The 27,996-nt window shown below is 44.2% G+C and overlaps 1 protein-coding gene across 1 annotated transcript in view; it reads left to right on the forward strand.

Annotated features, from left to right (window-relative positions):
- Positions 1-27,996, forward strand: part of DNAH9 (dynein axonemal heavy chain 9) — a 351,242-nt gene that overhangs the window by 39,223 nt on the left and 284,023 nt on the right. The window contains exons 11-17 of the mRNA XM_036342089.1: positions 564-632; positions 2,267-2,393; positions 6,397-6,652; positions 7,703-7,944; positions 17,995-18,130; positions 21,572-21,768; positions 21,857-22,281. Of these exons, the coding sequence (XP_036197982.1) occupies positions 564-632; positions 2,267-2,393; positions 6,397-6,652; positions 7,703-7,944; positions 17,995-18,130; positions 21,572-21,768; positions 21,857-22,281 (1,452 nt within the window). The remainder of the gene's footprint in view (positions 1-563; positions 633-2,266; positions 2,394-6,396; positions 6,653-7,702; positions 7,945-17,994; positions 18,131-21,571; positions 21,769-21,856; positions 22,282-27,996) is intronic.

Raw genomic sequence — 27,996 nt, forward strand, 5'->3', positions numbered from 1 at the left:
GGCATGAGAAGTGGGTGGGAACTTCATGTAAACGTGTCAATGAGTGGCAGGACTTCTTAGAACATGTCCTAGATGGATTTCAGAGAAGGAAAATATATACACATAAAACAGTGTCTGTGTGTGTGTGTATAAACATTGTTATGCAAATATGTAAACATTGCTATATAGTTTTTGTTATGTGTAATGTCATATATAGCTTTTTCTTACATATGAAAACTATGGCACCTAGAATTTCTTTTCGTGTCTTGATTTCCCTCTTATTCAGGTGTCTGAGGACCTGATGTACCTGTGCATGCCTGGCTGGGCTGGGGGGAAGGGTTGGTGCAGCCCCGTGGGAGAGGTTCTGCCACCTTCACCTGTGGGGCTGCCTGCATTGCAGGAAGTGCATGCGCCCTCTAGTGGCCGATGGGGAATGTTCAGGAAGAAGGAGGCAGGCGCCTTTGGGGCATTTGGAAACCAGCCCGGGAAGCTGCTCAATCTCTTCTTTATAGGCTGCAGTTTGTTAATCAGATCATTATTCTGACTTCTAATTCGATGCCACTTTCTTCTCTTCTTATGGGCAGTTGCATGGAATCTGCCGAAGGAAAGCGGATGATACAAAAGTATGAAGATGTGCTGTCGTTGCTGGAAAAGTGAGCAGCGCCTGGGATTGCATTGCCCTGCAGCTTGCATGGCCCCACAGGGCCCCGTGCCGGCTCCTCGTGTTGCTCTGTGTTTTAGGTTGTCCCCACATTATCTGTGAGCTCAGTGCTCTTGGGTTACACACACAGGGCCCTGGGGAATGCAGTCCAGCCTAGAGACAGCCGGAAGTGGGCCACCCCTCACGGCACCCTGAGTGCAGTGTCACGGAAAATCGCAGTGGCTGCCTACTAAGCAGAAATTTAAAAAAATGTTTCCTGTAACTTTTTATAGAGAAAGCATAAGAATGAAATTTACATGGGTTCCCAGTTGTTCCTGCTTTAAAGCTGCAGTAAGATTTTTTTGGGGTGCTGGGTCTAGTGCCCATACTGCCCACACTGTTACCAAATCCGATATTGTCACTACATACCCCATATGCAAAGCCTTTCGGCGCTTCCCATCATCTCATGACCACAACAGGAAAACCCTCCCTGGCCTTTGCTTTCCTCTCTAGCCTCCACCTTTGCCCTCTTAGTCTCAGGTGCTCCCAGCACACAGTAGGCTGTTTCTCACCTCCACCCTTTGGCCTTGCTGTTGTCTTTGCCCAGAGCACTCATCCCTCTTTCACTGTCTAACCCAGTGGTTCTCAACCTTCTGGCCCTTTAAATACAGTTCCTCATAAAATTATTTTCGTTGTTACTTCATAACTGTAATGTTGCTACTATTATGAATTGTAATGTAAATATCTGATATGCAGGATGGTCTTAGGTGACCCCTGTGAAAGGGTTGTTTGACCACCAAAGGGATCGTGACCCACAGGTTGAGAACCGCTGGTCTAACCTCTCCTTGTTCTCTGAGATTCAGTCAAGCATCACTTCAGCCCCCGATCCCTGAAACCTTCCAGCATCTCCTTACCTCCCTCCCCACCCCTGTCGTCAGAGGCCTGAGCCCTGTACATCTCTCCGGGATTGCCTTGCTGTATTCTCTGTTTACCCAAGCCCAGCACATGGTAGATGCTCCGCCAATGTGTAATGACTGAATGACAGATGTCTGCAAGTGACGTGAAGGTTCCTATGAGAGCAAATCCTACTCAATAGCTTCTTCCAACATTTACCGAGACTGATCATGACTTCCCTTACCGCCTAAAAGGACCCCCTGGAGCGTTTCTTTCTACTCTCCTCTGATTTGAGCTGTGCCATCTTTAGAAGTAAGGGGTTACTTGCAGGAGCTTCCATGCCTAGCTGAGTCAATGACTTTGACTTAAGTATGTATGCAGCCCTGGTCCTGTGGCTCAGACGGCTGGAGCATGGTCCTGTATGCCAAAAGGTTGCAGGTTTGATTCCCGGTCAATGCACATGTGGGATGCAACCAATCATGTTTCTCTTTCTCTCTCTCCCTCTCTCTCCAAAAATCAGTAAAAACATATCCTTGGGTGAGGATTGGGGGGGGGGGCAGGGAAGATTATATTCAGGTATTTTACTAGTATCTTTAGTTCATGAGATAGAGAGATAGATAGACTGTACATACTATATATGTGTTATGTATGTTAGTATATGAAGGCACTTATCTATACCTTCAGTTACTCATTGCCAGGCACGGGGATGCTGGGAGGGTGCTTTCAGGTGCCCGCTGTTCCCCATCCTCGCAGGTATGAGACAAGACTGTATGAGGACTGGTGCCAGACGGTGTCGAAGCAGTCACAGTACAACCTCTCCCGGCCACTTCTGACACGAGACCCAGCGACTAAGCAGATTACCGTCAACTTTAACCCACAGGTAAGTCGGCCACAGGAATTTCTTACTGGGTTTCTGAAGAGTTTTGCTTAATTTTGCTGATTTCAAAGGCAAACAGGGTTTTCATATGAATATGAAAAAGCTGCTCCAAAGAATCTGCATCCGGGATTTCTTTTGGGGATAAATCCTGTGGTGTAGTGTTTTAAGTTGTCCAGGGCTCACATTTCTTTCCAGGGTTAGCCAATATATTTGCTTTGATTTTGCACAGCAGGAAATATCACAAAATATATTTTTTAACTTTTCATATGATAGCATTATTATATACCTGACTTTACATATAAAGTTAGAATGACAATTACACTTAAGATTAACTAATCAAAAAGTTTAATTATATTATAGATATGCACTATCTGAAATTTCAGAAGGCACTTAAACAGAGATTGCTACCCATCTTTGGGCAGATAGGATAATAGCATTACTGACCATTTAGTGCCAGACAGCTGACCGGGCCCGCTGTGAGGGCCTGCCACACATGAAGGCTGTTGACTGAACACTGGGAGGCCAAACAAGCGTGAGTCCTGGTTCCTGCTCTCAAGGAACCCACAGGCTAGTTGGGAGCTGGAACGCCAACAGGCAAAAATCTGTCCTTACGGGGCAGTGTGTGATCAATCTCAAAGGAGTCGCTCTGGAAATAAGACTCTGGATTAGTGACTCTCCACTGAGGCAGTTTCCCCCTGGGGACATTTTTGTTGTCAAACATGGGCTAGGCGCCAATAGCACCGAGTGGGTAGATACCAGAGATGCTGCTGAGCTCTCTATAATGCCCAGATGGTACCCACCACGAAGAGAGTTTGTCCAGAATAATAGTGCCAAGGTTGAGCAGCCCTGCCGCAGACGGTCAGAGGGTGCAGACCAGTGTGGGCTGTGGCAGCCCTGGAAAGCGTAATGCTGGAGAGGACATGACCACACGTTAGCCCAGGTCAGGAGGTGCATCGTTCAGCTAAAAAAGTAAAAACAAAAAATATGGCCACACTGAGCGAAAGCAGTCACCACTTCTGTCTGGATGGCACGTTCTCCAGGAATGCGGTGTAGAGAGAGCCAAAACTGAGCATATTGCTGTCTTTTGAGAACGCTGAAGGTTAAGTAGACTATCAATTCTGACTGAGCTAAAAGTCAATAAAGGAAGTTGGAGGATCCATTTTTTTTCACTTTGGTAAGTCTGTCATTTGAGTAATTTTATCAGCATTGTCTGTCAGCAGTATTGGATATTAAATGCCCAAAGAGATGAGTTTCTGGATTACCAATGAGGCCAGAGTCTAGAGATTGTGGTAATTATGTCCTCGGTATAAAACAGTATTGAGGCTGGATCACCCCTCCTCTCTAGATTCCAAGAGCAAGGACTCTTATCTGCCCCAGTGTGCAACACACAGTAGGTGCTTTTTGATGTTGTAGGTGATAGAAGGGAAAGGAAGTGGAAGAAAGAAGTGAGAGAAGAAAAGGGGAGAGGAGATAAATCCCTAAATTATAATGTGAGTCAAGGGGAAACAACTACAAACACAAGTCAGAGAAGAGCTAACATCCCCGATTCCCACTTTCCAGCAGCGTGGCAACAGCTGAGCTGTTAGGAACAAACAGTCACATGTATATCAGTCCAGAAGCACATGAGCAGAGCTTTGCCCCACTGGGGCCACGCTAAGAATTTTATGGGGAAAATTATATGTATGTATGTAGAAAATTTATTTAAATTATTTAAATGCCCGATTCTTGGACATTTCAATTATTTTCTAGTTGTGTCAATATGTATTTCATAGATTTTAGGATGCACTTTTACTTTATATCTTTGAAAATGGCATGCATTTGTAGTGTAAAAAACTACCTTTTTTCTTTCCTTCTTAGTTGTAAATATAGCAATAGTGAATATTACCATCATTGACATCTTATAATGGAATAAAATATGGCATGAATAATGCTACAATAAGTATCTGCCATTATTATTGCATCTATCTGGGATTATTTCTTTGGAATAAATGCCTAGAAATAAAATTGCTGGGCTAAAAGGTGCTTACATTATGAGACTTTTCACGTATATTGTCAATTTGTTCTTCAGTCATTCTCCTGCCAGCAAGATATCCATTTCTTTCAGCTTAATGAACTAGACAAAATACAAAATCTCCACATTGCTTTAACTTTGTTCACCTGTTCATTGGCTGTCTGCGTCCCTTCCGTAAATTGCTTGTTCGCGTCCTTTGCCCACTTTTGAGTGGAAGTGCCCTCTTTATCTGTGAATTTGTTAGGATATTTTGGAAATGTTTGTCAGATATTTTAAAAATCTGCTGCAAATATTTTTACCAGGTGAAGCATGACATTTTATTATGTATCTGATATTTTATGCATATAAATTTTATCTTTTATGATTGTGTGTTTGGAATGGCCTTCTCTACCTCTCTCTCTCTCTCTCTCTCTCTCTCTCTCTACATATATATATATATGTATATATATAATCTCCCCACATTTCTTTTTTGTTTTAAAATTTTTATTATTATTTTATTTTATTATTATTATTTTTTAATCCTTACCCAAGGATATATTTCCATTGATTTTTACAGAGAGTGGAAGAGAGAGGGAAAAGACAGAGAAACATCGATGTGAGAGAAACACATCGATTGGTTGCCTCCTGCACACGCCCTGACCAGGGCCCAGGTCAGGAGAAGCCTGCAACTGAAGTACGTTCCCTTGACCAGAATTGAACCCAGGTCCCTTTGCTTCACAGGCCGACACTCTCTCCACTGAGCCAAACTGACCAGGGCCCACATTTTCGTTTAATTTTTATTAAAAAATTTTTTAATTGATTTTAGAGAGAGAGGAGAAGAGGGAGAGAAAGAAACATCAAAGATGAGAGAGAATCATTGATCCACTGACTCCTGCACATCCCCTACTGGGGCTCGAGCCCACAACCCGGTAGTGCACCCTGACTGGGAATCAAACTGGTGACCTCCTAGTTCATGGGTTGATGCCCAACCACTGAGCCACACCAGCCAGGCATGTTTTCATTTCTTACATTTAAATTTTTAATATCTACCTTGAGCAAAATAAACCAGGAGACTGAAGTCATTTCCCTGCTTACTTGTTAGCATTCGTCTTAACGCTAAGCAGGTTGGCTGGGTGACAATGAAGGCTGGCCCAGAGCCGCTGAAGGAGAGGTGGGGGCTCAGGTGTCTTTATGTGAGCTGGGGTGGGGAGTGGAGGGGGAATCTATGGCCTGGTATGTTTTGTCATACATTCTATACACATTAGTCCTTGTAAGTTCAGAGTAAAGGTGATAAATAAGGAATGATGAGCAGTGCTCTTAGAAATGCTGCCAGCGGCCTCTGTTTTCTCATTGACCCACATCTGCTTGGCTTCCCACTCCTGCAGTTGCTACTAAGCTCAGGGCCCCATAGAAGGCCAGAGGCTGGTGACTCCCATCCCCTGACCTCCTCGCATATGAAGACACAAAGACAAGCCAGCCCATCGGGCTATTTCAAATGACTGTATGTAGCCACTGAAGTTATACAGTGGGCACCTCCTCTCAGCCCCGTCAGTGTCTAGCTATGACCAAGTGTCTGACCTCATTTGGAGAGAATACCAGAAATCTAAACCCAAGGCTTCTCATGCTCGGGGTGGCCCAGACCGGGTGATCAGTCTCCCCCATACCAGCACAGCCATGGGACCTGGCTCAGTCAGCATGAGCCTATCATGTCATCAGCCACCTGTCCTCACGCATCACGGCGGACCTCTCCTGCTATCACTGAGGTCTCCTCTCTCAGGTTTTCCTCTAGCTCTCGGTAATTCACAGATTCGGTTAATCTGCTGCTTTCTGAGTCCTCTTCCTTCTGCCCAGTACTCACTTCCCTTCTCTGAACCCATATTTAGGGAACGGGCAGGAGCAGGGGTTGAGAGGGACCAGAAGACCTCTGGTCCCCTGGGGTTTTCCCGGTCTCTGCCGCATACTGCTGCTCTTTGCTGCCACTGAACTACAGCCATCTATGTGGATTCTCTCCCCCAGCTGGTGTCTGTGCTGAAAGAGATGAGCTACCTTCAGCCCCGGCAGCTGCAGCACATCCCGGAGACCGCAGCAGCCATGTTCTCCTCCAGGGAGTTCTATCGGCAGCTTGTGGCCAACCTGGAGCTGATGGCAAATTGGTACAACAAGGTTATGAAAACACTGCTGGAGGTGGAATTCCCATTAGTGGCGGAAGAGCTGCGGAACATCGATCTCCACCTGCGAGCTGCGGAGGAGGCTCTGAACTGGAAAAGCGAAGGTAAGGCACCACCCAGAGTCTGGGGCGAAGGGGGAGAGTCCAGATCCCAGTAAACGCTGTGGACACTCAAACAATTACCTGGTAATGTGGGTTGCGTTTGAACACAAGTCTGTCTTCTCAGACACATGTCCAAGGTAGCGAAGGCAAGGCGGGTTGGTATTCTTTCTTCTCTTTGGATGTGACTAGTATATTTAGAAAAATGTGCTGCCACACGCGGGGACAGGCTCAGAGAATGAATGAGATCTCCCAGTCTCCCGCACATACGGGGCACTTCATGAGTGAAGGTTCTTCCTGTATTATCATTGTTACTTAATTTTCTTAACTGGGCTGTAAGTGTCTTATAAGGGAATTATGCATTGACTTCTCTTGTACCCTCCAGTTCAATGCAATACACTTTTATCGATGGATTAACATATGTGGGGTACTCTGGGGGATTGGGGGTGGCCTGTGGAGAGAATGTAAAATATGAGGTATGTGGGAATGGCCCTACCCAAAAAGCTCACATTTAGTGAGGATAACAGACATATTTACAACATAAATTATACAAGACAAGCTATGATAAGAAGCCATCAGAGAGTTAAATATAAAGTGTGGCAAACCACAGAGAAGGAAGATGGATTTGCATTAGGGTCCTCAAAAGAGTGAAAGTTTGAAAAGAAGGTCAAGTCAACTCCTGGAGGTCTTGGAAGGTCATATTACACAAGCCAGAGCTTTATTCTATATACAAGAGGGAATGACATTTTCAACATTTAATACAGGGAAAGTGCTTAAAAAATAAGATTCATTAGCCTATGTAAAGTCGCCAAGTTGCACTGGCATGCCCCAGAAAAATGCACCAGCTTTCGTTTCTTTCCCTCCATAATCAGGGCTTTGGTAAGAGTTGGCTCTTTAATACAACTAGGAAGAAAAAGGCTGCTTGCGAAGACATAACCTGTGCAGAAAAGTCTTTTAAAACCCATGAGTATTGGATCCTTGTCTTTCACAGCAGCTAGACCTTTAGCTATGCCACTGTCAGCTATTTCAGTTAATTCTGTTTCTTCTGGGGAACAGGCATTTGGGATTATGTCATTCAAATCACCAGTAGCATTCATGACCTTGAGAAAAGAATTCAGAAAACCAAAGACAACGTGGAAGCGATTCAGAGCATCATGAAAACATGGGCGTCTCCAATATTTAAGAGAAAGGATGGGAAAAGGGAGAGCCTGCTTTCTGTGGAGGATCAGCACGATCGGATGGAAAAATATTACAGCTGCATCAGAGAATCCGGCCTGAAGATTCACGCTCTGGTTCAGGTAATCACCAGCCCCTCAGACACACAACCACGAGTCCCGGGGACACATCATGAGGTGTGTTTGGTGCCGGAAGGGATTTGGAAATTAGAACAATAGGTGTGTGTCTTCCGCAGTCAGGGATAGACATTTATACTGAGAGCAAAAGAACTAAAGCTAATAGGTAGGGGGGGGTGAAAAGTCACATTACAGCATCAGTGTCAAAGTTAGTGCCATCTTGCCCTAACTGGTTTGGCTCAGTAGATAGAGCGTCAGCCTGGGGACTGAAGGGTCCTAGGTTCGATTCCGGTCAAGGGCATGTACCTTGGTTGCAGGCACATCCCCAGTGGGGAGTGTGCAGGAGGCAGCTGAATCGATGTTTCTCTCTCCTCGATGTTTCTAACTCTCTATCCCTCTCCCTTCCTCTCTGTAAAAAAATCAATAAAATATATTTTTTAAAAAAAGTTAGTGCCGTCTTCATGATGGCTCCACTTAGTCATCACATGACTTTAAGTGCCACACCAAACCCCAAGGAGAGAAGGAAAAGTCAAGGACAGAATCCTAAACTACCTAGTGCACCAACTGTCCCCAACTCGCCTGCACAACCTGGTGTGGAACTGCATCATCATTCTCATAACCCAGCTCTATGGAGCCTGAGGAGATGGTAACTCTCGCTGCATTTGATGAAAGAAGGAAAAATGCAGTGCGCACCTAAAGCAGGAAGGCTCTGCCTGCATTGGGATAGATAGGGCAGCCCCATGGCCCATCCTCAAAGACTGAGGAGTGGAAATAGCTGTTAGGGGTCGCCAGCTGCCACCTACTGCAGTGGCATGGGCAGTCCAGCAGGCTGACCTCATGCACACGGTCAGTGATGGATTACAGCTGCTGGTTGGGGGTTATCCGTGGTGTGAAGTACAATGAAATGCCCTGTTGACTTTCATTTTCTTGACTGTTTTCTAGTGCATTCATTTCTGTTCTTTATGATTGCTTTCTAGTTAATTTGGGGTAAATTTGCTAATCTTTTTTTCTAGCCCCTCAGGGTAAAAACTTAGGGTATTATTTTGAGGCTTTCTTTCTAATACCAGCATTTGATGACATAAATTTCCCTTTGAGCAGTGCTTTATTTGCGTTCCACAAATTTGATCTGCCTCATTTTCATTATCATTCAGTTTTAAATTTTTTTCTCTTGTGATTTCTTTAATTGGGTGGTCATTTAGAAGTATGTTGTTTAATTTCCACATATTTGGTCCTGCTCTGGATATCTTAATGAAATTGATACCTAATCTAATTCCATTGTGGCCCAGAGAGAATACTCTAGAAGATTTCAGTCAGTTGGAATTCACTGAGACTTGTTCCATAACCTAGAATATTGTTTATCTTATTAAATGTCCCTTGTGCACTTGACAATATGTTTATACTCCCATTGTTGCAAATAGTGTTCCATAGATACCAGTTCAAAGTGGTTGGTACTATTGTTCTTATCTTTTATATGCTTTCTGATTTTTTTGTCTATTTGTTCTACCAATTACTAAAGATAGAATGTTAAATCTCCACCTGAAATTTTGGATTTGTCTATTTAACCTTTTAGTTCTGACAGATTTTTCATTAAGTGTTTGAAGCTCTGTTTGTAGTTACAAACACATTTATAATTATTATAACTTCCTGGTGAATTGATCACTGTATTATCATTATAAAATTCCCTTTTTATTTCTAATTAGAGGCCTGATGCACAAAATTTGTGCAAGAGTAGGCCTTCCTTCCCCTAGCTGCTGGCACTGGCTTCCCTCTGGCACCTGGGACCCAGGCTTCCCTTGCAGCCCAGCTTCGTCCAGAAGGTCATTCGGTCTAATTAGCATATTACACTTTTATTATCTATACTAGAGGCCCGGAGCACAAAAATTTGTGCACTCGGGGGGGAGGGGGGTCCCTCCGCCCAGCCTGTGTCCTCTCGCAGTCTGGGACCCCTCGGGAGATAACACCCTGCTGGCTTAGGCCTGCTCCCGGGTGGCAGAGGGCAGGCCCAATCCCTAGGTGCAGCCCCTGGTCGGGCTCAGAGCAGGGCCAATTGGGGAGTTGGGGCGCCGCCCCCTGTCATGCACAGAGCAGGGCGATTGGGAGGTTTTGATGCCACCCTCAGTCAGGGTCAGGGTAGGGCTGATTGGGGGGTTGGGGCACCATCCCTTGTCACACTCAAGGCAGGGTTGATGGGGAGGTTGCGGCGCCACACCCTGTCACGCACAGAGCAGGGCCCATCAGGGGGGTTGGGGCTCCGTACCATGTCACTCACAGAGCAGGGCCCATCAGGTGGGTTGGGGCTCTGTACCCTGTCGTGAACAGAGCAGGGCCAATCAGGGGCTTGGGGCGCTGCCCCCTGTCACGCACAGAGCAGGGCCCATCAGGGGGTTGGGGCGCCGCCACTCTCACACTCAGGGCAGGGACGATGGGGAGGTTATGGCTCTATCCCATCACACACAGAGCAGGGCCCGTGGGGGTGGGGGGAGGTTGGGGCGCTGCCCCCTGTCACACACAGAGCTGCAGGGCGATCAGGGGGTTTGGGCGCTGCCCCCTGTCACACTGATCCCGGTGCCGGGAGGCCTCTCAGTTCCGCTGATCCCAGTGCCGGGAGGCCTCTCAGCTCTGCTGATCCCGGTGCTGGGAGGCATATTACCCTTTTACTATATAGGGTAGAGGCCTGGTGCACGGGTGGGTGCCGGCTGGTTTGCCCTGAAGGGTGTCCTGGATCAGAGTGGGGGTCCCCACTGGGGTGCCTGGCCAGTCTGGGTGAGGGGCTGAGGGCTATTTTCAGGCTGGGGGTGACTGAAGCTCCAACTGCTCCTTTTTTTCTTTTTCTTTTTTTTTTATTCTGGGCCAGCTTTAGCTTTGAGGCTTGGCTCCAGCTCTTAGGCCTCCACTGCTGAAAGTAGGTTTCTGGCCTTTGCTTACAATGTTGCGATCCTGCTGGCTGAAGCCCGGCGGCGGACTACAGCAGGTTTCTGGGGTTTTGTTTAGCTTCTATATTTGTTACATAGTTGCTTAGAGTTGCAGCTCAGAGGCCTGCAGCGGCAGGCAGGGAATGTTGGAGTCCTCCGTCACTGAAGCAAGCAAGCCTCATGTTAGTTTCAAGCTGCCTGGCTGCCGGCCGCCATCTTGGCTGGCAGTTAATTTGCATATCTCGCTGATTAGCCAATGGGAAGGGTAGCGGTCGTACGCCAATTACCATGTTTCTCTTTTATTAGATAGGACTAGTGGCCTGATGTACAAAATTTGTGCATGGAGTAGGGGGTTCCCTCAGCCCAGCCTGCACCCTCTCCAATCAGGGACCCCTTGGGGGATGTCCGACTACTGGTTTAGGCCCGATCACAATCTGGGACTGCTGGCTCCTAACCGCTCACCTGCCTCCCTGCCTGATTGGCCAGGAGGCTGTGTGCATGGCAAGGTGTGTGCGGGTGGGCAGGGCTGCGTGCAAACCAAGGTGCACATGGATGAGCGGGGCCGTGCAATTTTGCGCGCTGGGCTTCTAGTTATAGATAATACTCCTTTGCCTTGATGGGGTTTTTTTGTTTGGATTTTCTTTCTGGTAATACTATGGCTTTTCCTTGCAGAAAAATTGTATATTTTCTACTTTTTGCATTGTCCATCTTTCTCTACTTTCTTACATTCAACCTATGTGCTTCTTTAGATTCCAGTTTCTTCTCTTATAGACAGCACTAGAGGCCCTTGGCCTGGCCTGCAGGATCGGGCCGAAACCAGCTCTCCAACATCCCCTGAGGGGTCCCAAATTGTAAGAGGGTGCAGGCAGGGCCGAGGGACCCCACCAGTGCATGATTGGGGCCAGGGAGGGACGCAGGAGGTTGGCCAGCTGGGGAGGAACCACGGGAGGGCTCCAGGGCATGCCCAGCCCATCTTACTCAGTCCCGATCGGCCAGACCCCAGCAGCAAGCTAACCTACCAGTTGGAGCGTCTGTCCCCTGTTGGTCAGTGCACATCATAGCGACTGGTCGACTGGTAGACTGTCTGCCCCTGGTGGTCAGTGCAATAGAGAGCAGTTGAGCAGCCTTAGCATATTATTAGCATATTACACTTTGATTGGTTGAATGGATGACTGGAGGACCAGACACTAAGCATATTAAGCTTTTATTATATAGGATATGGTAGAAATTTGCTTTTCTAAGTCTAATAACTCTGCCTACTAATGGAGTATTTAAACTATTACATTTAATGTAGTTTTTGGTATGGATGGATTTAGCTCTACCATTTTGCTATTTGGTTCTTATTTGCTTCATCTCTTTTTTTGTTTCTCTGCTATGTCTTACCCACATTAATTGTTGTTATTAATTGTATATTTTTTAGTATTCTATTTTAATTTCTCAATTGCAATTTCAGATTTACCTTGTATTACATTTGTGGTGGTTGTTCTAGGTTTCAGTATGCCTCTTGAACTAATCACAGTTAACTTAGAGCAGTGGTTCTCAACCTTGGCTGCACATTAGAATCACCTGGGAATCAGGTGAGGCCCAGAAATCAGGATTTTAAAAAGATTCCCAGGTGATTCTAATGTGCAGCCAAGGTTGAGAACCACTGACTTAGAGCTTAGAGCAGGGGTGGGCAAACTTTTTGACTTGAGGGCCACAATGGGTTCTTAAACTGTACTGGAGGGCCGGAACAAAAGCATGGATGGAGTGTTTGTGTGAACTAATATAAATTCAAAGTAAACATCATTACATAAAAGGGTACGATCTTTTTTTTCAATAGTTTTATTCATTTCAAACGGGCCATAGTTTGCCCACGTCTGGCTTAGAGTTTTCCCATGAAATATAGGAATCTAGCAACATAGCAACATTATGGTTTAACACACCCCCGCCTCCAATCTTTTAATCATCACTGTTGAGATGTCTCTGTGTGTGTATGTGTGTGTAAAATAAACCCCACAATAGAGTATTATAATAATATTTTGCTTTAAAAACTCAAGAAAAAATGTTTCTGGTTTTTATATTTGCTCCCAAACTCACTATTTCTACACTTGTTTTTCCTTTTTTTATTATATATTTTTTGTACACCCAGTGGCCAGACATTATATAACTTAATATGAAATCATCCCCCCAAATCCCACACCCATCCAGCACCACACCTAGTTATTACTATATTGTTGACTATATTCCCTATGCTGTACTTTACATCCCATGACTATTCTATAACAATCAATTTGTACTTCTTAATCCCTTCATCTTTCTCACTCATCCCTCCAACCCCCTCTCATCTAGCAACCGTCAAAATATTCCCTGTATCTATGAGTCTATTTCTGTTCTTGTTCATTTTGTTTGTAGATGCAATTGTTGATAGGAATGTATTTATTGCCATTTTATTGTTCATATTTTTATCTTCTTCTTCTTAAAGAATACCCTTTAACATTTCACATAATACTGGTTTGGTGATGTTGAACTCCTTTAACTTTTTGTTGTCTAGGAAGCTCTTTATCTGACCATCAATTCTAAATGATAGCTTTGCTGGTTACAGTAATCTTGCTTGTAGGTCTTTGTTTTTCATCACTTTGAATATTTATTACTACTCCCTTTTGGCCTGCAAAATTTCTATTGATAAAGCAGCTGACAGTCTTATGGGCACTCCCTTGTAGGTACCTACTGCTTTTCTCTTGCTGCTTTTAAGATTCTCTCTTTGTCTTTAATTTTACCATTTTAATTATGCTGTGTCTTGGTGTGAGCTTCTTTGGGTTCATGTTGTTTGGAAGTCTCTGCTTCCTGGACTTGTATGTCTGTTTCCTTCACCAAGTTAGGTAAGTTTTCTGTCATTATTTTTTCAAATAACTTTTCAATTGCTTGCTCTCTCTTCTGTTTCCAGCACCCCCATGATGCAAATGCTGGTGCCCTTGAAGTTGTCCCAGAGGCTTCTTACACTATCCTCATTTTTTTTAATTCTTTTCCTTTTTGCTGTTCTGATTGGGTGTTTTTTGCTTTCTTATATTCCAAATCACTAATTTGATTCTCAGCTTCATCTAATCTACTCTTGATTCCCTGTAAATTATTCTTTATTTCAATTAGTTTAGCCTTCATTTCTAACTGGTTATTTTTTATGCTTTTGAGGTCCTCACTAAGTTCTTTGAGTATCCTTGTAACCAGTGTTTTGAATTCTGCATCAAGTAGATTACTTATCTCCATTTTGTTCAGTTCTTTTTTTGGAGTTTAGTTCTCTTAATTCATTAGGGACATGTTTCATTTGGGACATGTTTCTTTGTCTCCACATTTTGGCTGCCTCACTGTGCTTATGTCTATGTGTTAGGTAGAGCTTCTACATCTGCCAGGCATGGTAGTATGGCCTAATGTAGTAGGTGTCCTATAGGGTCTAGTGGCACAGCCTCCCTGATTATTCCAGCTAGGCACTCAAGGTGCGCCCCCATGTGGATTATATGCCCTCCTGTTATAGTTGAGACTTGATTGCTGTTGGCATGTCAATGGGAGGGAATTACCCCCAGGTACAAGGACTGACTGTGACCACTGGCCACCAGCCTCCAACCACCTTAGAGGATCAGTTGTGTAGGGATCTTCTGCACAGAGCAGGACTTACTTCAGCAGGGATCTGGTGCCCACTGAGTCTGCCCTTGAGTGTGTTGCTTATGGAGGTCATTGCGTTGTACTGCTTTGACATGGTCTGAAGCTGTCCACTGGGTGTGCTGGCTCCGGGGCCTCCTGGGAGTTGTAGGCCAAGGTCAGCCACCACCTGTCTTCTGTCCAGGGCCACCAGACATAAACTACAAAGCGATCTGCAGGTGGCTGCTTCTTGTGCTGGGCTTAGAGGTGCCCAGATGAGGCCAAGCTGTGAACCAAGGCTGGGTGCTGTTACTGCTGGGCCTGGGCCACTTAGCTAGAGGTAAAGGGCTCACTGAGGCCAAATGCTGCTCCTTTGAGAGATTTTAGGAAAATCTGAAGCATGAGCCAAGACATGCCATTCATATGGTAAAGCCACTGGAAACAGCTTGGGTGGGCCTGAATGTTGGGTGGGAATCACCAGGGTGGGGCAAACAGTGTGTGCCACGTTGATGGAGTCTCAGAGATGGAGCCTGTCTGCCAGCTCTGTGGGGGAAGGGCTCAGAAAAAGAACAATGGCCTTTGCCAGCACTTCTGTCTAGGAGAAAGCTGCCCCTCCAGCTCTCACCCTGATACCAAACAATTCAGTATCTCCTGATATCTTTCAATCTTCTGTCCCCATGCTGGACTCAGATGGAGTGAGTTTGTGTAAGTCTGTGTGAAGGCCCTTTAAGAGGAACTGCCTGGGACTCCAGCAGCCTCAGCCTTCCCAACCTCTACTCCTGCTGGTTTTTACAGCCAGAAGTTATGGGGACTTCTCTTCCTGGGACTGGAACCCTGGGCTGGGGTGCCTGGTGTGGTGCTGTGACCCCTCACTCCTCAGTGGAGACCTCCACAGCCAAGATATCCCTCCTGATTTTTATCCACCACACATGGGTATGGGACCAGCTCCTTCACTCCTCTGCTCCTCCTACCTGTCTTTTTATGGCTTCTTCTTTAATTTTATAATTGTAGGACTTCAATTCAGCTCCATTTTAGGCAGTTCTGAATTATGGTTGTTCTGTAGTTTAGTTGTAATCTTGATGTGGATTTGGGAGGAGGTGAGCACCATGTTTACCTATGCTGCCATCTTGGCCAGAAGACTTGTGTGGGTTTTCTTGTAGAATTGAGTTACCATCTTGCAGTTCAAGCCTGCTAATTCTCTCAGTTCTTGTTTATCTGAAAATGTTCTTATTTCACTTTTGTTTTTGAAAGACAGTTTCATTGGATATAGAATTCTGAGTAGAGAGTTTTATTTTTCCTTCAGAAGTCATTTTGTCATATTCTATCCTTAATGTTTCTGATCAGAAGCCAACCATAAGTTGTAGCTTTGTTCCTCTATATGTAATGTATTGTTTCTCTCAGATATTTTTAATAGTGCCTTTTTAAGTGTTTGTATTTTTCCCATTTGAATATGTTGTGCCTAGATAGGTTTTTTTTATATTTATCTTGCTTAGAGGTTGTGAGCTTTCTGAACTGTTTTCTTTTTAACCAAATTTGGGAAGTTTTTAATCAAATGATGACATTGTCTGCTAATTCAAACCTCTATTTTATTTTCATTTTCTGTCTTTTTCTTTAATGCAACAGATGTTTATTTTTATTTCACATAAAATAAGAGTTGGTATGGAAGCTATTCTCTGACTTTTCTCTTAGTGAATTTCACTCTTGGTTAAATGTCACACTTTCCTGCTTGTTTGCATGTCTAACAATTTGTTATTATGTTCTAGTCATGTTGGGTGCCACTTTAGAATCTGAGTGTTATTTTCCTTAAAGGGTTTGAGCTTTTCTTTTGGCAGGCAGTTAACTTATTGGTGGGTCAGCTTGATCCTGTGGAAGCTCAATTTTAAGCTTTGTTAGGGAGACTCTAAAGAAGCCTTTCTCTAGAACTGAGCAGCTCAAATCATAAAGCATCACAGTTCTGGGGTCTCCAGTGAATTCCTGGTTACATGCAAGGTCTTTTCATCATTTCTGATAGTATATGAACATCTTCTAGCACTATCTGACCTACACGATCTCCATTTAGAATCCCCAGTAACTGTTCTCTGCCAGACCTTGCAGAGCCTTGCCCTAAATATGTACAGCTTCATATTCAAAGACTCAAGAGGACTCAGCAATGTCAGCGGCCCACACCCGTTTCTGTCTTTTCTCCCAGCAGGAAGGATGCTGTAATTGAGATCACTTTCCCATGTCACGGTTTGGAAAGTGCCTGTAGGTAGAAAGCCAGTTGTTTTAAAGCTCACCTTGAGCACTTTCCTTTTCTCAAGGATCACATCCCTGTGCTGTCCATTAGCCAGTTGTCCAAAACAATTGTTTTTTTGTATGTCCAGTGAGAAAGATGTTTGTAGCAGAAGGGCAGGGCTGACCTCATTCCTCGGTCTTGGCTAGGATCAGAAACATGAGCTATTTCTTTTTAGTTCACAGATAATTCCAACAAGTTGCTCCTTAGACCCTAGGAGACTTGAGGTAGAGAGGTTAAAAGTACAGAGAGCTATATTGATAGCGTGATATCAGGAAGGAGATAGAACAACTATACAAAGCAGTCATAAAAACGGAAAGTTTTCAAATATAGAAGCAAACATACCCATCTTAATAATACCTGAGAGCAATACTATATTGTCACCATGTTATGATTTATGTGATGATGACCTTTGTCATTAAGAAAATCTTAAATGTGCTTAGGAAATAAACATGTAGGTGAGTCATTTTAGAAATTTTAGAATTTTATTAGTCAAAGACAGGATCATGAGATTTTTTTTAATTCAGGGATATTTACTACATGTGAATGTGAAGTGGTGTGGGTCAGCTAGAAAATTTACTTCTGCAAAATATTTACAACTTTCATTGAAGATATTAGAGAAAGGGAAAGTTGTTATAAAAAGGCTTAATGATGAAAATGATGAAGAGTACATGCCATACCTGCAGGAGAGAGAGAGAGAGAGAGAGAGAGAGAGAGAGAGAGAGAGAGAGAGAGAAAAAACAAATGTGTATTCATTTATGTGTGAATATTTTCTAAATCACTCAATATACCAAAGATTTTTTGTTAATATTAAATGCCAACAGAAAACACTCCAGCTCATTTCCAAGGATTATATAGGAAATGCTCTATTGTCTGGTCCTGAAATTTGTCATAAGCCTTGAATCATAATAATTCCCTCTACCCTGAGTACTCCTTCCTTGGCATGCCCTACCTTCTGCTTTGATGCAGCTTTCACAGTAAGAACATCAATGAAGCACGCATGGCGACCATCAGCGTGCCTGCTGAGGAGGTGTCTGATGCAGTCCTCCCCCGAGGCAGGATGAGACATACTCCCTTATGCTCCTTTCAGTCAGTCAATGGCTGTTCCCATCAGATAGAATAAATTTGATATGCGTATAATAGCAATTCTTCACAAGAATGTTTTTTTTTCTCCATGTGTTACTTATCTCCATTTCCCTTAGTGATTATCAGGACTTCCATAGTACTAAACATGGTTTACATCATTTCTTTATTTTTTAGGAAAACTTGGATCTTTTCTCAGCAGACCCCACCTCCGATATCTGGAAGACTTACGTTGACTACATTGATGATATGTTGCTGGATGGATTCTTTCTTGCCATTGAGTGCTCCCTCAAGTACCTCCTGGAAAACACTGGTATTTCCTGGCTTATGGATATGGGTTGTTACTGGAATGATAACAGGAATAGCACCTGTGGAGTTACTGTGAAGTGCAATTGAGTGCTTTGTGACCTTTCCCAAAAAGACTGTGAACATTTTGTGAATTACACACAATAAAATAGCAAAGTATTGAGCTTCTAAATTGTTCAAAAAGAAGAGACTTCGCTCTATCTAAAAGTCAGATGATAAACCAGGCTCCAAGATAGCGAAGTGCAAAAGGGAGAACATACAAGCTAATTCCATTGAAATCAAGGTTCAGCAGAGGAGTGACTAAGTCGGAACACCTGGAAGCACATTAGTAAAGGCAGTTGGGCAGGACTCCACTCGTGGCAATGGGAGGGGACATGCTGTGCCTTCAAGCGTAGTGTACTCTAGCGCTGTAGCTTTTTGGAAACTCAGGGAGGTTGTAGTAGCTGGGTTGAGTGGAAGATTTTCTCTGTGAAAAGGAATCAGACAAGAAGCCGGGGATGAGACAGCTTTCAGAAGGAAAAGGAATGTTAAGAAGGTAATGGGCATTCTTCGAAGCTGTTAAAAAATAGCTAAGGGCTTCAAATTTATGGCAGGTACTCTGGGTTAAGGTGCACAGAATCAAGTACATATATTATAGTAAGAACTAACTGTGGTCAGTAAGTGATGGGATGGAGAGGGCAGAACAGGTCAGGGATGAAGCTGAATTAAACCTTTTACATCTGGTAGATTCTGAGGAGGGTCCTATTGAAGAACTTGTCAAAATGGAAAGGCAGAGGTGAATAGTTGAGTCAGAAGATAAAGGTGAGATGAGACTTCAAGATGTCAAGTCCAACCCAAGGAATGAAATCAAATGCAGAGTTAAAATAGGCAGGCCAAGATCAGTGTCCAGATTCCCCGCCCATGCAGAAGGCCACATGCAAGCCTCTCGGCTGAGATAGAGGAGCAAGGCCCGGTGCTGGGTGTAGTTTAACCAGGCACCTCCCCCCTCTCCTCACCTGTGGTCTTTGTTGGTGGTGAGACTGAGGTCAAAGGTGTTTGCTTGCAGGGTGCAGAGGTGCCCCAAATCAGTGAAATGCTGTGGCAGGAAATGGGTGGCAGATCACCTTCTAGGGCCTGGGGCGAGTAGCCAGTGAGGCATGGTGATAGACACTGAGACTGGAGCTCTGGTTCCAAGGGACCAGGGCCGACAGTGCTCACCTCAGTGTACTGACCTCTGGTCTCTCATCCTTCTCGAAGGTTTGGGAAGATGCCTCCATCACACTCAAGTGCAGGAGGTACTCGGGAGATGGCCCCGAAATGTAGTGACTCACCTTTGACCACTAGCTCTCCTGCTGAACCGTCTGAGGTGTCAGTTGTCCTCCTGTGAGAAGGAGAGAGTGGGGACAAGGGGATGGAGAGAGGAGATGGTAGTGTTTCCCAAGATTTTCTCTATGGAAATGGGGGGAAGGGTTACACATTTTCTTCATGATGTAACCTGAAGGAGCTAGATTTAGCAGCTGCCTGAGCTGAGGCGCTACTGATAAAATTTAAGAGGCTCTGGTGAAGGTGAAGGAGCTAACGAGTGGCCTCTGAAGAAGAAAATCACTGTGACCCTTTGCAGTAGCCCAGCTGGACAGCTTGGTTTCTCTGGGCCGCTTCTACCTTCCCTTGTTTGACAAGCAAATGCCCTTCCCACGCCTTGGTCTGGCCTCCCAGTCACTTCACAGAATGTAAACCCTGCCTTGGTTACATTCTACCCACTCTATCCAGAAATGTTCTTCCCTGCTTGTCTCTCAAAGGGATTTACTCATACCAAGGGTGTGGCACTGCCAAGGCCATCTGGTTTATATGGCCATTATGTTGGCATTGCATCTATTAGAGGGATGCGGTTCTCATGACAGCATGTGGGGCAAAAATCTCATCTGCTCAAAATATTCTTGAAAGTCTTTTAAAGCCTTTAAACTACAAGGTGTCCCCCCCAAATGTATACACACTTTAACAGCTGGTAGCTCAATTTTGAAAAAGAAATGTGTTTTAATAAACACTGCCTTTATCATTATTCAACGTGTGTGTATACATTTTGTGGGGAACACTCTATATATGCAACCTGGCCTGCTAAGTTATAGGTATCTAATGCATGTAGGGATGCAGAATATATCATGACTACATGCGCAAAGCATAATCTCAAAGGCTTAAAAAAATACTTTTCTATGATATTAGCATAATTACTATGATATTGGTAAACTTGCATTCCCTTAAGTTAAATATGCATTTTATGGGATACTCCTAAGTCCAATCATGCAAATTTATCATTCCTGAAGTTTTGAGGGCAAGACCCTAGTTTCACATATCTTTGAAGACCCCATACCTTTTTAGTTAATGAGAATGGCTAAGCTATGATAACAAAACTTAATCCTAAGTATTAGTCCAAAGTGAGTACCCCAGGTTGGTGGGCAAGTTCCATCCCTCCTGCGATTCCATCACTCCCTGTTGTGTCAGCTGGCTCACCGCCACACCCAGGCTCTAGCCGGTGGGAGGCGCAAAGGGGGCTCACCTGCTGTCTCGAAGGCCCTGGCCCAGAAGTAGACACCCACCACTTCTTCCCACATTCCACTGGTGACAAACCACGTTGCCACCCCTAACTGTGAGCTGGGAAATGCCACATGCACGGTTACACCTCCATTTCTGGGAAAGAAGGAGATAATAAATTTCACTGAGTTGTCTCTGCTGCCCACAGTATCTACCACATAACAGTCTCCTAAATATTTCTACAATCAAAAAGAGATATGCATATAAGTGGTTATTGATCAAAGTTTAAACTTTTATCTTGTATTTGGAACATCTTACTCATGTTGTACTTTGACTTAAATTGAGCAAGGCAAGTTGTCTAGCAAGTACTCAGGGATTTTTAAATTACTTATACTGTTTTAAAAAATGTATCACTCTAGGACTACAGAATTAAGATAAGTTCTGTTTTATAGACAGAAAGCCGAGCAGGCAGAATTGTAACGACTCTGCTTTTCGTGCCTGTACAAGCATGGACAAGCATACCCCACTCCCCTAGCCCTAGGGGCTGCCAATGGTATTGTCTGGTTTGCGCCAAGAAGAAATCAGACGCTTCCAAAAATTGGCTTTGCAAAATCAACCTCTGCTCACCCAGGGGCTCTCTTGCCTCCCCGGAGGCGTCTGCGAATGTGGCAGGGGACTGGCTTGCATTGCTCAGTCTCTGGGATGTGCTGTCTGAGGACAAGGAGAGCAAATGTTTGGCCAAGCCCCGGACAGCAGCACAGAATCGGCCTGTTCAAAATGCCACCGGCCCCCCTGCTGGCCCACAGTTAGACTGTCACCCTACCCTTCCTGCCTGTCATCAAATTTTACATTTCCATCTTCTGTACCCCAACAGCTCATCTAAACGAAAGAAGCGCTCATTTTTAAAATGGTTTTGCCCATTGTTGTCCTTGTTTTTCAGAATGTAAGGCAGGACTCAACCCGATATTTGAAGCACAGCTGTGCTTGGCAGTCCCAGAACTGGTTTTCTCCCCATCCCTGGAGTCTGGAGTGAAGGGTGGCTTCTATGACATGATTGAGGGGCTTGTCACCAGCATTTTTAGAATATCATCTTTGGTGCCACGGCTTTCCCCACAGACCAGCTCTCCTCACTATCAGGTACAGGATCTGCGCCCACCCTGCCTTTCAGCCAGCTCCGGGGCCTCCTGCAAGCGCTGGTGTGACGCCTGCTGTGGTCTCTCCCCAGGCTGACATGGAGGGCCTGGCCGACTTGGCGAGGATGCGGAGCGTGCTCATGGAGAGAGCGCAGAGCATGATGGCCCTGTGCTGCAGCTACCGAGACACCTTCAGCCAGTATTCCTACCTGTACGTGGAGGACCGGAGGGAGATCCTGGGTCAGTTTCTGCTGTATGGGCACGTCCCCACACCCGAGGAGATCGAGGCCCACGAAGAAGATGGCATCCCGGAGAACCCGCCCCTCCTGCATCAGTTCCAAGCCCAGATCGACTCCTACGAGCAGCTCTATGGAGAGGTGTGCAGGCTGGAGCCCGTCAAGGTGTTTGACAGCTGGATGAAGATCGACGTGCGGCCCTTCAAAGCGTCTCTGCTGAACATAATTAAGAGGTGGAGCCTCATGTTCAAGCAGCATCTTGTTGACTATGTCACTAACAGGTAACATGGTTGTCGCAGCTCTCCTCCAGCACCCCGGCTGTGGGGAGCACCTTGCTTTCAGTTGTCTTCGTTTTTCTGCCATGAGGTCATTGGTTATGTGGGTTAAAACAGCTGGTTGGAGGCTCCAGGCTTTTGATGATCGCTTTAGTCCTGCCCTTTCTTTTGTTCACCAGACGTGACCTCTTTTTGTTGTTTTCCATTTGGTGCCGAGGGTGTGAGAGGCACTCAGTAAGGGGTGGATGATGCTCAATACAAGCCTAGCAGATCCAACCTCCCATCACCACTCTGACTGTGAAGACTCGTTAAGCCTGAGAGGCAGAGGGATCTAATGGGCCTCATATTTTATTTCTACCACTTACCCCTTGGTTCAGATCATCAATGCAATGTGGAAGTCATGAAATCACCACACTCCTGATGCCTTTGTCTGCCACTCTAGCCTTGCCACAGGTTGGCTCTGAAATTCTGTCTGTCCCGCCATGGACCTACGCCTAGTACCAGACTCTCTACATCAGAGCATCACCCTCTAGATAAACCAGCAAGTTGGATAGCATTCTGACAGTCACTTCACTATAGTCTTGTCCCCACAGATCCACCACAGAGTTTTAATTCCCACCCTTTCCCACAGAATCCTGTGGGTGCCACAGTCCCCCCATTCAGCCATCAGCCTTTGGTGCCAGCAGATGCTATAGGGCAGCTGACCTGACAGGCTTCCTCTTTATTATATTACCTCTGTATTATATTCTTTTATAATAAGACTAGAGGCCCGGTGCCCAGTGCATGAAATTCATGCACTGGTGTGGGGGGAGGTGTCCCTCAGCCCAGCCTGCACCCTCTCCAATCTGGGACCCCTCAGGGGATGTTCGACTGCCCGTTTAGGCCCAATCCCACCAGGCAGTCAGACATTTCTCTCACAATCCAGGCCTGCTGGCTCCCAACCACTCGCCTGCCTGCCTGCCTGCCTGATTGCCCCTAACTGCTCCCCTGCCAGCCTGATTGCCCCCAGCTGCCCTCCCCTGGTGGCCCGATCACCCCCAACTGCCCTTCCCTGCCAGCTCAGTCACCCTCAACTGCTCTCCCCTGCTGGCCTGTTCGCCCCCAACTGCCCTCCCCTGCTGGCTATCTTATGGTGGCCATCTGTGATGACATGGGCATGGCCATCTTGTGATCACATGGGGGTGGCCATCTTGTGCAAGGATGAGACAGTCAATTTGAATATTACCTCTTTATTATATAGGATAGTAATCTAATGAGTGAACAGGTTCCCTGAGTTCTGGGAGCACCTCTAACAGATTAATTGAACCTAAGGAGGAGGTTGTTGAAACTTCTGTCTGTAGCTGGTCAGTCAGTGACAACCAGAGTTACACCTGGTGTCTGAAGAGGATGGGGCAGTCTTTTAGGACTAGCCCTTAACCTGTGGAATCTGATGCTTTCTCCAGGTAGACAGTTCCAGAATTTATTTGAATAATAGGACAAATAGCTGGTGTTGGAGAATTGCTTGGTGGTGTGGGAAGCCTGCCCACCCCCCACCCCCCCCACACACATACACATACACTCACACACACACATTGGAATTGGTACTAGAATTCTAGTAGCTCCCATAAAACACACACACACACACACACACACACACACACACACACACACACTGGGTGGCCTAAACAACAGGAATTTATTTCTCACAGTTTTAGAGGCTAGGAAGTCCATGATCAATATGTCAGTTGATGTGATTCCTAATGCAAGGTAGCTTTCTGGATTTCAGACAACTGCCTTCTCATTGTATCCTCATATGGCCTTCCCTCAGGAGAGAGAGAGAGAGAGAGAGAGAGAGAGAGAGAGAGAGAGAGAGAGAGAGAGAGAGATCTTTTTATAAGGCCACTACTTTTTATGAGGGCCCCACCTACCTTCTTGACCTCATCTAACCCTAATTACCTCCCAAAAGGCCCACCTCCAAATATCATCACATTGGAGGTTAAGGCTTCAACATATGAATTTGTGGGGACACATTCAGTTCATAACATCTAAACTCTCATTTCTATTCAGCTCTTTATGTCCTAATCTGACTCAACCCCTGCCCTTGCCCTTGCAAAGCCTTCCCCCATGCCCTTCCTCTAGACTTCAGGTCTTTCATCAGCAAATGCTCACTGTTTTCTTCATCTTCTCTTTTCACTAATTGAAACCCAGCTCTCTCCAGGGGACACTGCTTCCCTTGTATCCCTCCCAAGCAGGGGCTGATTTTTCTCCTGTACCCCTCTTAGCACTGGGCCGGGAGGTAGATGAGATAGTCTTGCTCTTCAGTGTTTATTCCAGGCCTTTTCACCGTCTCTTCTTTCAGAATCCTCAGCTCCCCTGGAGCAAATGCTACCAGACAGTACCACTGCCACTTGTCTGTGCACAGTCATTCTTCCCCATCCCTGCAGAGCTGATCCCCTGGCTCACCCTTCTGCTGATAATCACCCTCAGTGACCCAACAACCTCACCGCCTCCATTCTCTCTCCAATGCCCTTTCCCTCCACTATACCTTTGTGACCTAATTCCATCTTGCATCTTGATGGGGCAGAAGGAAAGAGGTGGAAGTAATTGTTCTCCCCTCAAAATCTCAGGCTTAAGTATTCCGTTCTCTACCATCACCTGGCATCTTTCCAACTCACTTCCTTGGCAACCCTGCCAGGAAACGTTCTCCAGACCCATCAGGATTCCAACCCATTGGCCCTATGCTTTCTCAGTGTTTGCCCCCTTGCTCACCTTTCCCACCCCCGCCTTGTAAAACCTTGACTCTAAACTCAGTGCTCCCCACCTGCACCTGAGCAACTCATCCTTAATGAAGGAAAACAAACCATTCTTTTGCCAAATCTCATGTATAAACATAGCATCCATCACATCCTGCACATTTCCATGAATGCTTCAATTCTCTGACTCCCTTTTCCTCTGTCTCCTCAAACCTCAAATATCCTTTCTGCCCTTATAATGCTGCCTTTCATTCACTGAGAAATTAGAAGCAATTATAGGAGAACTATCTCCCTTTTGCATCTAAAAATCTACCATCTTACTTGCATTTTTAGCCATACATTCAACTCCCTTAGCTGTTTCTGTGGATAAATTATCCCTGCTTTTCTAAGCCCAGCCTGTTTTCTCTCATTACTCAAGGTCTTACCTCCTTAAATATTCCCTATCAATATTCAACAGCATGCAGCTGTATTGTCATAGCTGCCATCTTTTTAAAAAAGAAAGAAAGAACATGGCCCCATGAGTCCTTCCAGCCACACCACCATTTTTTGTGTGGCCTCCGTCACAGAAAAACTCAAAGATCTCTCTATATTTGATTTTTACTTCTTCATCCATTGTCTCTCTACAAACAGTTTTATTATGAAATATAGCACTCATATAATTTAGAGAAGAATATTACAACAAATACTTGTATTTGCCTTATCCAGCTAAGAAACAGAACATTGGCTATATTTTAAAATTCCCTTAAACACTTCTCCCTGATCAAATCCCTCTCCCCCTCCCTGCCAGATGTTACCCCTACACTAAATGTGATATGATCCTTCTCATGCTTTTCTTCATGGCTTTATATATATTATCACGTACATATATACATGTGTGTACATGCACACATATACATATAGGCACATAGTATATACTAGTATACATATATAGATTTGCATTTTAAAACATTTTGAAAATGAAGCAGTATTTCATATTATGTATTTTTCTGTGTCCCACTCATGTTTGGAGTAAAGCAATGAATTCATTTTCACTGCTGTAATACTCCATCATATGAATATATCACAACTTATATATCCAGTCTGTGGTTGGTGAGCATGTGAGTTGTTTCAGCTGATTTTGCTAATATCGACCATGTTGCTATGAGAACTCTTAATATATGCATCATGGTGTACATGGGCAAACATTCCAATGCTTAAGAGAGGAATTGCCGAGTCAAAGAGAATGCATATGATGCCAACTCTCTCCAAGGTAGAGCAGCCAGTTATAACAATTCCTGTAGCCCCACATTCTCAACACTTTGTGGTATGGATAGACTGTTTAATGCTGACTATTTTTTTAGTGGCATCTTATTGTGGAAAATATTTTGCATTATTCTGATCATGACTGGAGTGGCTCATCTTTTTATGTTTTAGTGAGTTATTATATTTCTCCTTTTGTGCCTATTCATAGCTCTTGCCCACTTTTTATTGGACTTTATTTTCCCCTCTTTGATATTTAGAAGTCACTTACATATTCGATATCTAATCCTTTGTTCTTTGTATAGATTGCAACTACAGTCTCCCATTATGTGGCTTGGCTTTCCATTGCATTTAGGGTGTATCTTGAGAGCAGTTCTTCATTTTAATGTAGCCAACTGTGTCTATCTTTTCCTTTATGTTGTTCTCTTTTGCCTTGTTAAATAAATCCTTTCTTGCCCTGAGATCCTAAAGATATTCTCCTATATTTTCTCCTGAAAGTTTTATAACTTTGTCTTTCACAGTAAGTAGCCCCTTGTCTATTGCTACATTAACACAACACAGTCCTAATTACTGTAACTCAATAATAAATGTTGATATCTGGCAGCACCAGTCCCCATCTTATTCATTTTTATTAAGATTGTCTATAAATTTTTGCCCTTGCTATTTTACATAAATTTTAAGATCAGTTTTGTTAAAGAAAAAAGTGTGTGGGGATTTTGATTGCAGTGACTATAAATCAATTTGAGGAGAATTGTCATTTTTATTGTATTGAGTATTTCTATTCAAGAGCATGTCCTCTCTATTTATCAGCCTTTTTAAATGTATTTCAATAAAATTTTGTAATTGTTACCTTTAAAATATTTTCATGCCTTTGCCAAGATTTATTCCTTGGTATTTTATTTTTTAGCCCCTAGTATAAATAATATTTTAAAATCATATTTTCTGTGGAAATGGAATTGATTTTTGTATCTTGATTTTGTATCAAACAGCTTTGCTAAATTAAGTTATTAATTCTAATAATTTATCTGTGTACTCATTTCGGTTTGCTGTATACTTAGTCATCATCTATCAATTTATGATGGTTTTATATCTTCCTTCTCAGTCTTTTTTAAAATGTATTTTATCTCTATTTCTTATATAACCACACTGCCTAGGACTTTCAGTCCAATATTGCATAAAGTGGTGATGATGAGTACCCTTGCCTTGTCCCTAATCCTCTTTATCTGATTAAAGAAGTTCCCTATTATTAATCTGTTAAGAGGATTTAGCATAAAGAGATACAACATTTTATCAAGTACTTTTTCTAATTTCATTAAGATAATTATATTTTTCACATCAAAATGTTAAAGTGGTGAATGCAGTTTTTGTTTTCTAATACTAAACCAGCCTAGCGTTACTGAGCTAAGCCCAACACAAAGTATTACCTTTTCCCCATATATCCATTGGTGAATTTTCTTTCCAAACATTTTGTTTAGTGTTGATGCGACTATGTTTGCAATGGGATTGGCCTTCAATTTCCCTTTCTTATACTATCTTTTACCTTGCTCTGTAGCTCTGCTAGCTTCATAAGATAAGTTTATTCTCTAGAAGAGTTGGTGTAAGGTTGGGATTCTCTGATCCTTGAGAGTTTGATTTAAATCTTCTGTTGAGCCATCTGGGCTTGGTATTTCCTTTGTGGCAAGATTTTTACCCACAATTTCTCTAGTGGGTACAGGGATGTTAAGGATACTAAGGAATATAGTAAGTCATG

This window comes from Myotis myotis, unplaced genomic scaffold (assembly GCF_014108235.1).
Source record: "Myotis myotis isolate mMyoMyo1 unplaced genomic scaffold, mMyoMyo1.p scaffold_m19_p_17, whole genome shotgun sequence".
Classification (NCBI taxonomy): domain Eukaryota; kingdom Metazoa; phylum Chordata; class Mammalia; order Chiroptera; family Vespertilionidae; genus Myotis; species Myotis myotis.